Below are 14,335 nucleotides of genomic sequence, written 5' to 3'. Positions count from 1 at the left end.
ACAAAATACCAGATGTCTGTCTTAAATTGTTATACATAAAACAGAATTAATCGGAGACATATGTTTCATCATAAAGCTCCAGATGACATCATCGGAGATGAGCAACTGCAGGCCGTGAAGCACAACAGCTGCTTCAGAATAGAAAAACCTACGTAGAGGCAATCATGTTGTTAAATCTGACAGTAAGACCTTGTTTCCTCAAACACAAATAAGAGCTTCTGTTACTGATTATGCAGACTCTATGAACACAGCTGAACTGTTTATCTGGATGGTAATAATTAGATGATGAGGAAACAACGGGAGGATATCAGCTCTCTGCCAGGAATACTTCTCAGCCTTATTCTGAGTTGATGTCATTGCAGTGGTGAGGATTGTTTAAAGAGTAGAGTAAGGAGGCAGTGTGTGTGTATGTATGTGTGTGTGTGTGTGTGTGTGTGCCAGCCAGACAATAGGCACGTACAATGTACAAAGGTCACATGTTCCTCCTCCATACAGTGTGCAGTGAGTGCAGGCAGCCAATGGTTCTACCTTAGATTATCTGAGTGTGATAGAGAGAGGGGAGGGCAGACAGAGAAAAATAAAATAAACACACACATTATCAAAGCAGCTTAAAGACGTGGAGAGCATGGCATATTTGGCACAGAACTTTTATTCATGCAAAACAACTGAAGTCAACAGATCTTTATCAAAGGAAAATAATCCATTGTCTATTGTAACACTGTTTTTATTCTAATAATACAAAACAAAATTAACAAGCATGTCACGAACCGTATCAAACGTCTGTCAAATCCCGTTAAAAATACATACAAACATCAAACTGGAGCAGAAATGAAGCAGACAATGACACCGTAGAGAACGTAAACAATGTCGGTGCAGGACTTAGACCACTCCTTCCTCCGGGTCCATGTGTGAGGTCCTGCTGGAGAACACGTCGGCCAGCATGTGCTTGGGGATTTCTGAGCCGCGGACGCGCAGGGCGTAGCAGGCGTCCTCCACTTTGCCCAGGCTCTGTCGCAGCGTGTGCAGCTTCTTGGACACCTCGTACGGGCCCGTGTTGCCGATGTAGGAGAAGCCGTCGTGGATCTGCCGCAGGAACTGGCTCAGCTGGAAGGGCGTGTCGATGTCGCCGTTGCCCACGCTGCTGATGCACATCCGCATCAGCTCTCCGGTCAGGTCGGCCACGCCGAGCAGGTAGTCGGAGGGCGTCACCTGGAAGGTCAGGACCTGACCTCCAGGCTGCGGGGCTTCAGCTGAGTCCTGAGATGAAAACACCATATAAAAATCAAACACAAATGTCCACAAAAGACATTGATTATGAACACTTTTTGGGATGATTTTGGACACAAGATTGGTGGTGAAAACAAGATTTACAAGATGCGATTGTTATGCTGTGTGGCTCTGCTTCTAGTAGAAGCTACAATTGAGCAAAGTTAAATTTTTCTCAAGCATGATGATGCTTTTACTACAAAATGTTGAGGTTCAGGCAATTTTGCCTGAATCGACAGGCACCCATCATCTTTGAAAATAACAGGCTGAGTGGATAAAATGACATGCACAATGCTTGTAAATGCAGCACATAGTAACACCCGATGTTGCCTTTTTGTGCCATTACCACTGCTGAGAAAGGGACTGTAAAATAAAGTAAAATGAACATACAAAACTATGATATTCTCAAAGAGTTTGACAGTTTGAGGAATATGTTTAATTGCTTTCTTGCCAAGAGTTAGATGAGAAGCTTGATACCACTCTGTGTTTGTACACTAAATACAAAGCTATGGATTTCACCTTTGGACAGAGCCAAGCTGAGCTGAGCGCCTGCTGGCTGTAGCTTTATATTTAGCGTACAGACATGAGAGTGGTATATATAAAACTCATAGCAAGAAAGCGAATAAGTGTATTACCCAAAATGTCGAACTATTCCTCCAAATCTTGTGAAGCTTGTTTTTTGAAAAATGGAAAACAACAATTTTTTTTTTAAATGACATGGCATGGACCAATACTGAATTGGTTTTGCTAACTCAAAACCTGCATATTCATCCAGGCTTTTGATTGAGACTTGTTATTATTTGTATTAATTCACTCACATGAATTTAATATGTAAAATGTTATTATATTTTATTGTTATTTTATTCATCACTTATTTTATTGTACTTAATTTGTATAACTTTATTATATTGTCATTTAATTAATTACTAATTTTATTGTATTTAATTTGTATAATTTTAATACATTATTGTTATTTTATTAATCACTTATTTTATTGTATTAAATTTGTATGTGATCATATTTTATTGTTATTTTATTAATCACTACTTTTATTGTATTTAATTTGTATAATTTTATTACATTTTAATAATTACTTAATTTATTTTTATAATTGTATTATATTTTATTAATCACTTATTTTATTGTATTTAATACGTATAATTATACTATATTTTATTGTTGTTTTAATAATCTTATTCTTTCACACTGTTTTACTACTATTACTGTTATTATAGCTTTTAATTCTATTTGATTACATTTTTATCTTGTTATTGTCTCGCATGCATTGGTCTCAAATGATCTCATTGTTAAACTGTTGAATTGTTTTTGTCTATTCTAGTTTTACGGTCCACACTTGTTCGGTCTTATTTTCTGCTTGTCAGTCTGTATCTGTGAAGCACTTTGAACGGCACGAACCTGTATGAAAGGTGCTATACAAATAAAGTTTGATTGAATGATTGATTGAACTGTATATGAGATTACAAAACAAACAAGTGCATGCAGCTTTACCACAAAGTCTTCTTTAAATGTACCTTAGGATCTACCTTCTCTGGTCTCATGAACACCAGTCTGACGTTGATCTCCTCCAGGCTGATAAGGCTGCGATGACGGATGTAGTGCAGGAAAGAGACGGCCTCAACGTACTCCTGGATCCCTAAAGCATGAAATCACATTGAAATGAATCAACACAAAACATTTGAATCGGCTGTTGAATCTAAATTTGTTTAGGATACAGTGGGTGCCTTTATTTAAACAAATAAATGCTACTAATGACTAAAAAGGAGGTCAGCCATGTATCAAATGAGTGTAGCCTGTAGAGTGTGTATAAACACTACATGGTATCTGCACAGTTTAGATCACAGATGTAGATAACGATTCAAATAAACCCTGTTTCCTGTCGCTGTCTTTTGATTGAACAACAGTGGCCATTTTTTGTAGCGGGCTGAGATGACCCCTCATTTGTTTTCTGGCCCTGTGTAAACAACAATCAAATAATCACAGGACGGAAGACTTTGTGTCTGAAGTTTACTTTTGGAGCGGCAATTGAACTTCAAAGGGCGTCCTATCTCAGCGTAGCTAACCGCAGTGTGCAACAGAGAGGCGAGAGGTTCATCTCCACTTCATTTACCTTGACTTGACTTTTAATGGTTTACTTATTATGAATCATTAACAAAAATGATTTTCTTAATCAGCATCTCACTCCGAGCAATGGAGTCCTACATAAACACATTTTCTGCCAAACACCAGTTTGGTTGTTTCAGATGAGAGACTTCTGTCACTGTAATTCAACATTGCGGTGACGTGTGTTTACATTCCTACCAACTGTTTGTGAACTGACTCTGTTTTATGTCCGCAGCATCCCTGTGCTATTTATAGCTCAGGGGAAGAAGTGTGTCCATCGGGCGAACAGCACTGCACCTGAAAGGCTCTATAGATCACCAGTAGCTGCACCCTCAGTAAGCAGAGTCATATTTAGTTCTATATGTACATGTTTACTTCATACCGTTACATTCTCTGATGCCAGCAATGTTTCATGTGCTAACTGAGCACTGAGTGGCACTCAATTATTAATTGGTCATGTAAGGTGCAGTGTGTAAAAGTTTACATTTTTTTAAATTTAGATGATCTGTCTATAACTTACTGTTAAAGTAAAATGATTGAACCCGTTAGACACTGCACGTACTTCTGTGCACCAATCAGGATGTTGCAATTATTCAACGTAATCCTCATACAACTGTTCGTATGATTTCTTACAGCAAGTTATTCCTTATTTTTTGTGCATTCTCTTTTGAATGTCCAGCAACACTTGACGCAAGTGTCAATTTCAATTGAGTCAGAGTGTATTGAGTCAAAATAACACTGGAAGTTGCCTGACAAATAAATCAACGTTGATTTCTGGTTTCACGCGGGACACGAACACCGGTCTTCTGGGCACATATCCAGCGTTTTTTTGACCCACCCATCCATCCACCCCGACCTCCTATATGTGGCGTTTGTCACTCTTTATACTTTGTGGATTACATACGGAACGATTTCATGGGATATATACAAATTACAGTGCATTACTTTTTCGTAGGAATAGCTACAAACGGTGTATGAGAACAGCCTGAATTATTAGATGACAGTTTTTGACTTTTAAACTCGTCATATATAATATCATAACAATGTTTTTCATAACTTAAATGTTTGCTTATTTTTAGTCGTGAATATTTACTGTTGTAGAGAAATACTTGTCAGGAGCTTTAAATGAACTGCTTATTAGAGGGACCATATCCTATTCTCATGTCGTAAGTACTAGTACAGTAGTCATTTTCTACACATTTTTCATAACCTTTATAAATAAAAAACACTAGAAACATGTAAACATTGCCAGTGGCCCCACAGCTGTGACACTGGGCTTAAGAGCGAATACGACTCACTCTGAGGTGGACAGGATATGACATGAAAAGGTTACACAGGCTTTGAGGCAGGCAGGCGGAGTTCAGTTCCTGAGTTTACTGCCAGGAGCTGTTGGTGTTATTTAGTCTGAAGCAGCAGTTACCTTTGGTCACTGAGAGACCCAGAAAAAAAAAAAAAAACTGACTGTAGATGTCTAAACAATGACTCAAGGATTTTACTGGCAAAGCGGTTGGAAAAGTTGAGGCATGAGTGTGTGTTTAGCGTGACTGGATCAGTAGTTTTGATAGTTCAAAATTCAACAAACATGTATGAATGGCCACAGATGACTCACAGATTAATTGAGTTTAATGTTTGACCACAGCGTGGTTCACTGAGTTGCAGGTGAACCCTGGGGAAAACCCAACAGTACACTTTTGTGTTTGCACTGTCTCATTGCTGCTGGCTGGGTCAAGCTAAAGAGCTTATCAAAGAGCCACGCTGCCCTGTTATCAGAGGCAATTACGTTCAGATTTAGCCCACAATATCTTTAATGGTCCTTCTATAAAAAAAAAGCAGAGCCATTACACATGCCTGGAGACTTCTCGTCCAGCCAAGATTATCTGGAGAGGTCGTGCAGCGAGCCCAGTCTCAATCTAATAAAGACGATAAAAATGGAAAAAAATGAAGCATCTAATTGGTGGGAACTGCCAATGGTCACGTCGCGGAGGATGCAGCAGTGATTCCTGAGTGACCACAATCTAAAAATGACTTCCCCAGCTGCTAGATAACAGCTCACGCTCGCTCCCAGTAATGCTTTTCTCCAAACACTGCAGACGCTTTGGCTACGCTAACAAAAACTGACATTGATGCTAGTGGGAAAACAAGTTTTATCAGAGGGTGTGTCTGTCATATCCAGGCCTGCATCAAGGTCACGCTCTCACACTATCAGTGACTTTACAATAAATCTAAATCACAAACAGGATGGTTGAGGTGATAGCAGCACAGCAGAGATCATTTCTCCTGAAAGCTCCACATTAAGTTTTTGACTCGTGTCTGTTGTCGGAGCTTGTTTCTCAATTCAGGAATTTATTACTTATTACTTTATTATACTGTCAAACTTCAGATTTCACCCAGACTAGTATAATGATGGGGAGACAGATTTTATTAAGAGGCTGCAAGACTCGAATGGATTACTCAGCTACACAACGTAGCCTCGTTAGAGAAGATCTCGTTCAGAATGAGTGATAGGATTCATCAGCATGAGATCAAGCGGGGAGGGTTTTTGAAGTATATTATTGTAATAAACGTATGTGCTAATGGTAGAGATTGGATTGCAGGACAATTAGGACTCTTTATGGACTACATTGAAACTACATTGAAGGTGAATAAGATGAGAATTAATACATAATACTGAACGATTTATGGAAAAAAGGATATATTTGTATGCAGCTTTGAGGGTACATGTGTACTATGTGTGTCTAAATCTACTGTATATGAGCATATGTTTAAGTTTGTAAATGTGAGTAGGTAAGTATGTGAATACAGTATGTACGTACATGCATATATACATGTATGTATGCTGTATGTTTATGATTATTATTAGAATAGAATATTATAATTTCTGTGTTGGGTCATACAGTGAAATCAATAAAAATGATATAAATCACAAAAATAGGTGAAATGTTCACGCTCTCAGTTTAGCATGTTAGCGTGATTTGGTAATTAGAACTAAACAAAAAGTACAGCTGAGGCTGATGAGAGTGTCATGAGTTTTGCAGGTATTTGGTTATGAACCAAAGTATTGGTATTAATGAATTTTTAAGTTGATGGCATGGTACACAATTTTTACATGCACTCATGTAAAACTGTAATTGTAAGCTAAGCAGTTTATTTAAAGGGATAGTTCAGGTGTTTTGAAGAGGGGTTGTATGAGGTACTCATCCATAGTCAGTACCTACAGTAGATGACGGTGGGCACGCCCCCAGTTTGGAGAAACAAACAGGAGTACCGACTCCGGAGCAAAGCAATACAGTGCTGTGGACGGGGCAGCAGAAAACAGATTTTAGCTACATAAAAGAAAGGCTCACCTAAAAAAATCATGTCAGTTAAAGACTATGCTATATTTAGAATATTTTCACCGCTTTATCTGCTGTCAGAAAGCCCTTTCCTTCTCCTTTCTGACGGGGAACTGAACTGAAAGTGAAACTTGTCTTTGCTCGCTCCAAAACCAGCAGGCTCAGATGACAAAAACAGTCCAGATACGTTTTACTTTCAGTTCAGTTTGCTGTTGGAAAATATTCTAAATATAGCGTACACTTAAACTGAACATTTTTTTAGGTGAGCCTCTTTTAGTTGGCTAAAATACGTTTTGCTGCCGGCTCTGTCCACAGCAGTACATTGCTTTGCTTCCGTGCGGTAACTCCTGTCTGCTTCTCCAAACTGGGGCGTGCCGACCGTCATCTACTGTAGGTAATACACTGACTATGGATAAGTACCTCATACAACCCCACTTGAAAACACCCAAACTGTCCCTTTAATGGGTGAGCCGAAGAAAATGAACAAAGGATTTTTTTGTCATTTTTAAGTTGATGGCATGGTATCTTTGCAGAATAATTTTCCTGAAAACGTTTTTACACGCACGCTCATGCAAAACTCAATATTTAGGCGGTCTACGGAAGCTCACCTGGCGTGATAGCTCTGTGAAACTGAAAGATGTCCTCTCCTCTGAGCTCTTCAGCAATTTGACCAATTTTCTGTCTGACTCCATCCAGTTTCACGTCGGCTTCATTCAGAATATCTTCTGCATTTGGTACACTTCCAATACAGAGAAAACATACAGAATAAAAGTTAGAAATGCAATGTCTGCAAGATTAGACTTTACATTCCTCTCTAAATTGTGTTATTCCAATGCTTTTGCACAGTCCATATGTACTGAAACAAACAGCTGTCTCCTGAAACTGGAAACTTTTTTAAGCCCCAACAATTAAAACTAAAGCTACTGTAATAACATGCAAATCATCAAATTGAACGGCATCCTCCCATTAAATCTGAGTAAAGTGAGAAAACCTCTTATACTTTCCAAACTAAACTGCACATCAATTTACATTGTCTTGTTACAATAGTACATACCTGGTCACTCTATGTAAAAGAAAAATAGTCCTCTTGCTTTCAATGGTGACGTCTCGACTGATCTTAACAAGACGCTCATATTTGTCGTGTTTGGTGTCAAGCTCCTGTTGGAAAACTTAAAAGACGAAAAAAGGTCAGTTAGTACTGATGTCTGAACTCAAATTAAATAGAGTTAATGTGTAGGTGGAAAATGCAATCAAAATGCTGAGGATGCAGTTACCTTTGAAAGCAGCAATGACAGGCGAGGATGGGTTGGCACTCGCATCACGATCCTGCACGGCATCAGCATTTCTCCGGGGACATCCTTCACCTGACACGAGGCAGAAAAAGTCAAGTGATACTGCAGTTTGTCTTCAATAATAAATGCCTCGGGTTGCTGTCATTTTCTCTAAACTGGCCTTGTCAAATTAAAGAGGCACTGCCATGAAGATCAGATTAGTCGTTTACCACCATGTTAATGGCGTTATTTTGACTTGGGCTGAAAAGTCTGTGTTACAAACTGTGGATCTGGATCTTGAAACACATGGGTTTGTATACGGCACGGGGGACTAACAAAACACACTATAGAGTTATGTTGTGGTAATTGTAGGATGTCATTTTTTTTTTTTTTTAGCTTGACCCATTTTTGGCATTTAAAATCAGGATACTTTGACCTTCGCCGGGATTGATTTGGATTATTATTTTTTTAAATCTGTCTGTCTGGATTAGCCGACCAGTTTTAAATAAAAAATGCCAAACAAAAAAATACATTGGTTCCAGTTTATATATGTATATCTGCTGATTTTCTTAGTTTTCTATGAAGTGACTATCTAACTAAACATAATATGAAGACATAACTTTGGGTTTCTTACACATAGGGATGCATTGATACTGGATCAGATATCTGATACTGGATCAGATATCTGATACTGACTCAAAAAGCTGGAGTTAATTTCATTTGATTATATCTATGCATTTATTTGTTATATTTTGTTTTACAAAGCTAAGAAAGCAATGTTTTAAGTCAAGCCTGATGTTGCCTTACACATAGAAGAATGATGCAGTCACTTCCACACAGTGAGGCATACAGTTTATTAATTATACACTGGTATCGGATCGGTACTTGATATCGGCCGATACTCAAAGACCAGGTATCACTATCGGGACTGAAAAATTTGTATCGCTGCATCCCTAGTTACACTGAAATCTGTGACCTCAGAGGAGCCAGCAACATAAGAGGTCACCAGTTCTGACAGGAAAAGTGACCCCACTGTTACCTGTGTAATCTGTCATAAATATATGGAAGAAAACACACAAAACTAAATTGTTAATTTTTTTAAATTATTTTAATATTTTTTACTTTAAAGATATATTCACAAAACTCTAAAAAAAGAAAATCAAAAGTGGGGTCACATTTTTTTACCACCTCATGTTGCTGGCTCCTCTGTGGTCACAGATTTCGGTGTAACACTGGTATTTTTCTCCTAGTCACACATTTTGTAGACACAATTATTAATAAACTAAACAAGAAAATAGTGGGCTAATTCATCAACAATAATAAATAAATAAATAGTTGCAGCCCCTTGTGCTATTGCTACCACTAGCTAACACTTTAATAAACTTGAGCTACTGTACTGTGCCACCTTGTAAAGTCACTGCTCTTTTGTGTTTGCACAAATAAGAATAATAATTAAAATAAATAGATAAAAAGTGGGCTGATTCATCAATAATAATAAAAAAAAATAGATGCAGCCCTTTGTGCTATTGCTACCACTAGCTACCACTTTAATAAACTAGTTAGCTACTGTACTCTGCCACCTGTAAAGTGTGTTTGCACAAATAATAATAATTAAAATGAATAGATAAACTAAGCTACAGTGTGGTCTTGGCTGTAACAGTGCTGTAACAGTAACAGTAGGGCAGACTGGTAGTTTAAACAGCATGCATGTTAGCTCATGTTAATGTGATGACAACAACCAACAGTACAACTTGAAAACGCTGTTACTCTTAGTTTAGCCTCTAAAGCTGGACTTACCTTCTCGCCTGTTCATGCTTTCAGTGTTGCAGTTTCTTCTTTAGATAAATATAACTCCTCTAAACTGGGTTGTGGTTGTATTTGATCTGTTTTCGCTGCTGAAGTCTGAGCTGCTGTCGACCAGGTGTTACCGAGGCAGAGTGTTACTTTAGCGTACATCTCTCAGGGATTATTAAACTCACCAGACTGAAACAGCTCAGTTTACACATAAAGGTTACCACCTCTGACCGATAACAAACACACAGGATAAAATCTAAATATCATACAAAAAGAAAGATATCGCGTTTATTTGTTGTTTTTTTATAACAGGCATCCGCCGTGGGGTCCTCTTTATTCGAGGGGGCCTTTGCGCTATTTACACGCGTAGCGAAAATGAGAAGTGCATCATGGGAGATGTAGTATACATTGCAGAATGTGGAATTTGTTTTATTACAGCAACTTACTAAAGTCGTTTTTGCGGATTTTTATTTTTTTTAAATTCAAAACAGTTACAAATAATTGAAAATAATAATATATATATATAAAAATATATAATTGTTTATATTACAGGACAAGCACTATCTTATATATATATATTCTGCTATATATATATTCTCCTTCAACGTGTTTTTTTGCTCACTGTCAGTAAATAGGAACATTAAAAATGAGAGCAAAAGTGTATAATAATAATAATAATAATAATAGTAGTAAAAACCTGATAATAACTTAGCAATATTTAACATTACCACCAATTTTCATATATATACTGTATATATATATATATATATAAGATAGTGCTTGTCCTATAATATAACCGATTATATTTTTTGTAGCATACTTTTTTTTTTTTTTATGAAGATAAATTCATGCATGATTGATTGTTGCAGATATCTACTAATTATAGGCATTTTGCTGTGTAATATCAGACAGAGGCTTCACCGTTGCAGCCAAAATACTTTCTGTTTCAAGTAAAAAACCCAAATTGAGCAGCCAGACATCTCCAGACTGCCACCCTAGATTGGCCTGTGTCATTTCTCGCTATTAAAATGTTTCATCCAACCTTTGTTGATCAGATTACTCGCCTCTCCTGTAACCCCTCCTCCAGGGACTCCTGCAGACTGTGTACGTGCCACACGACTGGTGCCAAGTTCAGAGCTTGCGCTTTGCCTCTGCACAGCACAGCACACTCCCTGTCATTCAAACACCGGCTGCACTTATACCACATTATACCCCCATTAATGTTTATAATAATACATTCAGCTGAATATAAGTTTATGCATTAAAATTAAATCAAATGTGTTGCAATATGCATTCCGATAGTCTATTTAAGTCCCTCTCAATTGCAATCACGAGCTGCATAACCAACCACTAACTCATTAATGAGTCTGTCACAAAACCAGCAACATCTTTATGCAGGATATTCTTTTGTTGTATGAAAGGAATTTCACACATGCAAGCCAGGAATGAGGGCAAAACACACTGACGTTGACGCTGACTGATGGTGCCTTCAAGTGCTCCCTTCAAGGTCTTAAATTTGAACTTTCCTTGTTAAAATTTTCTCAGATTTTGCACTGTACTATAGAAATGTTATATTTGGTTGCTATGATTACAGTGACAAAGACAGTAATGCATTTTTTCTTATTAATTTAATTTAAATTCTAACGAAGTTCCACATTCACAAGTGTAAATTTACCCCAAAAAAAGCCTAATTCCTTTGTATTTATGAAAGAAATGGAATTATATCTGTCAACAATTTCTTCCTCACAAAACAAAAAAGCAATGAAAACAATGAATGTATGCAATATCTTTAAAGTTTTTAAGTGAAATTATTGTCATGCTCTCACGTGGTTTTATGTTGGTTTTGTTTCATTTCTGTTGTCCTTTTATGTTTGGCTAAGCTTTTTGTTTATGTTTTCGCTATGCTTCTTCTGTATGGAAATGTGTTTAATGTTTTCTGCTGTTACTATGTATGCTGCCATTTTGAAATTAAAAAAATAAATAAATAAATTCGAACTTTCGACCTGCTGGGGTACATAATGCCTCTGTTATCGAATGATTATAACAACTGTTCTTATAATGCATTATTTTTTTTAAATCAAGGGGATATTTTCAGCCACTTTGTGCTACTAAAATAATGTGTCTTCAAAAAAGAGAAAAGGTCTGGAGTGCTCGGAAGTTCAATAAAGGCGCTCTTTGGTGGGGAACACAAAAGTTCACAAAAGAAGGAAGGTCCAAGGAACTCTTCTAGCAAAAAATTTAAAAGCCTTTAATCAGATGGCTATTTCTTTGTGAAATACTGAAAACAGAAAGTGCTGGCATATTTAGATGGGTTATGATGTTATGCACACCGGCAATATTTGCACTATCTGTTTATATCATGTTTATATTTGTTTATAGCTTATTTTGTATATTGTATATTGGTAGAATTTCAATTTTTTTTATTCTTGTTTATTCTAATGTTTTTATCTATTCATTTGTTATTATACTGCTTACTTGCACCAACAAAACCAAAGCAAATTCCTAGTGTATACCTCTTACACCTGGCAATAAAAACGATTCTGATTCTGATTACAACTCACGCGTATTGGCACAAACAGCCTTCTTCAGGGTGTAGATTTGCAATCATCTCATGTTTACTAAAGGCTGAGGTACACACCCTGAAGAAGGCTGTTTGTGCTGATATGCGTAACCCATCTTAATATGTGCCAGCATTTTCTATGTTTTTTATAAAATTATAAAATAGCATCAAATTTAAATGTGCAACTAAAGTACAAATACCTCAGAATTGTACTAAGCACATAACTAGAGTAAATTTACTTTCCGCCACTGCCTGTATGTCAGTGAGCATGATTATAGAGAATAATCCCTGAGGCATATCCACTTTATTCCTAGCACCCATGATGCCTTTCATGTATTATGGGCACAACTTCCGGCGCGTCGTGTCACTGTACCAGAACCGGCGTTTTCCATGGTAACAGGACGTTAATCCTCTCTCCTCGAGTGATTGTATTAAAAAATATAGTAAAACATGTGGGAACACCTATTACCCCTCAAACAGGATAATGTGATCATAACTCTGCACAAACAGGGTTTTGGGTAGTCTCTTTAAGTTTAGGTTTCTCAACCACATTGTTCTGTAGGCCTACCGTTGGTCACAGGATCAATCCCTTTTTATTTTGGGTGCATGTTGAACACACTGTTGTTGAAGCCACAAATTTAGCTTTGTCTAGTTGTTGGTCCAGCCGCAAAAAGCGCAACAAGTACCAGAGCTCTGCAAGGTAGTGATGTTACGTGCAGTGCCAAGGCTTCGGTGCGTGCCTTATTATTCCTGAATGAAAACGAATATTGTCTCCCATCTATCATTTTCCTATAGTTACACAAGCACATTCACTGTCCACTGCCACATATTTGGAATATATCTGCCTGTTTGACACTATTTGACCAATACGTGGTTTTGTGTGCACATAAAGCCCAGATAAAGCCTCGTGAAACGAACCCTTTAGTGAACCAATTTGATGGAGAGCTTCAGTGCTTCATGAAGCTTCATCTCGCCATCACTACTGAAAGGAAATTTTAGAAAATGCTAATTTAACATTAGTTAAAGGGACTGTTTGTAAGAATCAGAAATGCTTGTTAACAGTGACACCTGTGGCCGGTAAGTCAACGAAAGTCAGCGTCGGGCTCGCGCTTGTGCTCGCTCTACATAGACATGAACGAGCATCGCTCAAAACAGTGAGGCGACACACTTCAGCTGAAACCACAATATCACTCTATATTTCAGCTGCTTGGCAGTAATGTTAGCTGACCAGACGAAGGTCTCTCCATGAATCACTGCTGATCCCAGTGTCGGCTTTTCCTGCTTCAGCCTCCCGACCACGGCCGGAGGGAACAGGGGAGACAACGGCACCCGGTCGGAGACGATAACGTTTCTCTCTGCGGAGCACCGTCACTTCACAAGACACGGAAAACCTCTGTTGGTCTGGAGGAGCTGCAGCATTTATTTCTGCACAAACGTCGACTGTACATTCACTAGATATTCTCAGAGCTACGAAGTCTTCTGCAGTGTGGAGTGTGCGCGCATGCATGTGAGGTGGAGCAAGCTGTGTGAAGGCAGGCAGGCAGAGGAGCAGAGTACAGCAGAGACTCCGGCCCTGGAGACCAAAGCTACGGTCTCCCCCGCGTCCACCGACTGCGACCAACACTGTTTTGCAAGACGGGCTTCACTAGATAGAACTTTGCGGTTTTGGTGCTTCCGTGTAGTTTGTGTTGGAGTCTTGTCTGAACAGCGTAGCCACACATGCGCGAGCACGCACATGCTGCGAGCGCGCGCAAGGGACACCGACCTGGGTGATTTATACGTTTATGAAGTTACAAACAGTCTATTTAAATATCTGTTGAAAAAATAAAGCAGGATTTGCTAAATTGGAGGCAAATTACTTTTCAAAAGAAGCTCTGTAGGCAGTTAGCCACTATGGTTATCTTATGGGACTAACTAGTTTACGGCTACTTCCGCTACCTCACCAGAAGTTAGGCCCATAATCATTTGTACCATAGAGAATAAGGTGGATA

General features: G+C 38.2%; 1 protein-coding gene across 2 annotated transcripts; it reads right to left on the bottom strand.

Moving 5' to 3' along the window:
- Window positions 1–633: 633 nt before the first annotated feature.
- On the bottom strand, window positions 634–9,947 carry tsnax (translin-associated factor X). 2 transcript variants are annotated; one of them, XM_074646611.1, is made up of 6 exons: window positions 9,788–9,947; window positions 7,994–8,083; window positions 7,774–7,888; window positions 7,328–7,458; window positions 2,799–2,920; window positions 634–1,257 (listed from the first exon to the last, which is right to left on the bottom strand). In XM_074646611.1, exons 1-6 carry the CDS (start codon window positions 9,801–9,803, stop codon window positions 880–882), a joined length of 852 nt encoding a protein of 283 aa, XP_074502712.1. In that variant the 5' UTR covers window positions 9,804–9,947; the 3' UTR covers window positions 634–879. The 2 variants fall into 2 exon arrangements, with proteins under 2 accessions (XP_074502712.1, XP_074502713.1); XM_074646612.1 differs by having other exon boundaries at window positions 2,811–2,920.
- Between the last annotated feature and the right edge of the window lie 4,388 nt (window positions 9,948–14,335).

This window comes from Sebastes fasciatus, chromosome 9 (assembly GCF_043250625.1).
Source record: "Sebastes fasciatus isolate fSebFas1 chromosome 9, fSebFas1.pri, whole genome shotgun sequence".
Taxonomy (NCBI): Eukaryota; Metazoa; Chordata; class Actinopteri; order Perciformes; family Sebastidae; genus Sebastes; species Sebastes fasciatus.
The sequence above is the reverse complement of the archived record's forward strand: the minus strand, read 5'-3'. Positions and strand labels throughout refer to the sequence as shown.

What these genes read in the sequence shown, in the direction of transcription:
- tsnax (XM_074646611.1), bottom strand. An exon ending in TGTCATTGCTGCTTTCAAAG is followed by an intron (nt 7,889 to 7,993) that starts GTAACTGCATCC and finishes TCGTCTTTTAAG; the next exon opens with TTTTCCAACAGGAGCTTGAC. An exon ending in CAGAGAAGGTAGATCCTAAG is followed by an intron (nt 1,258 to 2,798) that starts GTACATTTAAAG and finishes TTTTCATCTCAG; the next exon opens with GACTCAGCTGAAGCCCCGCA.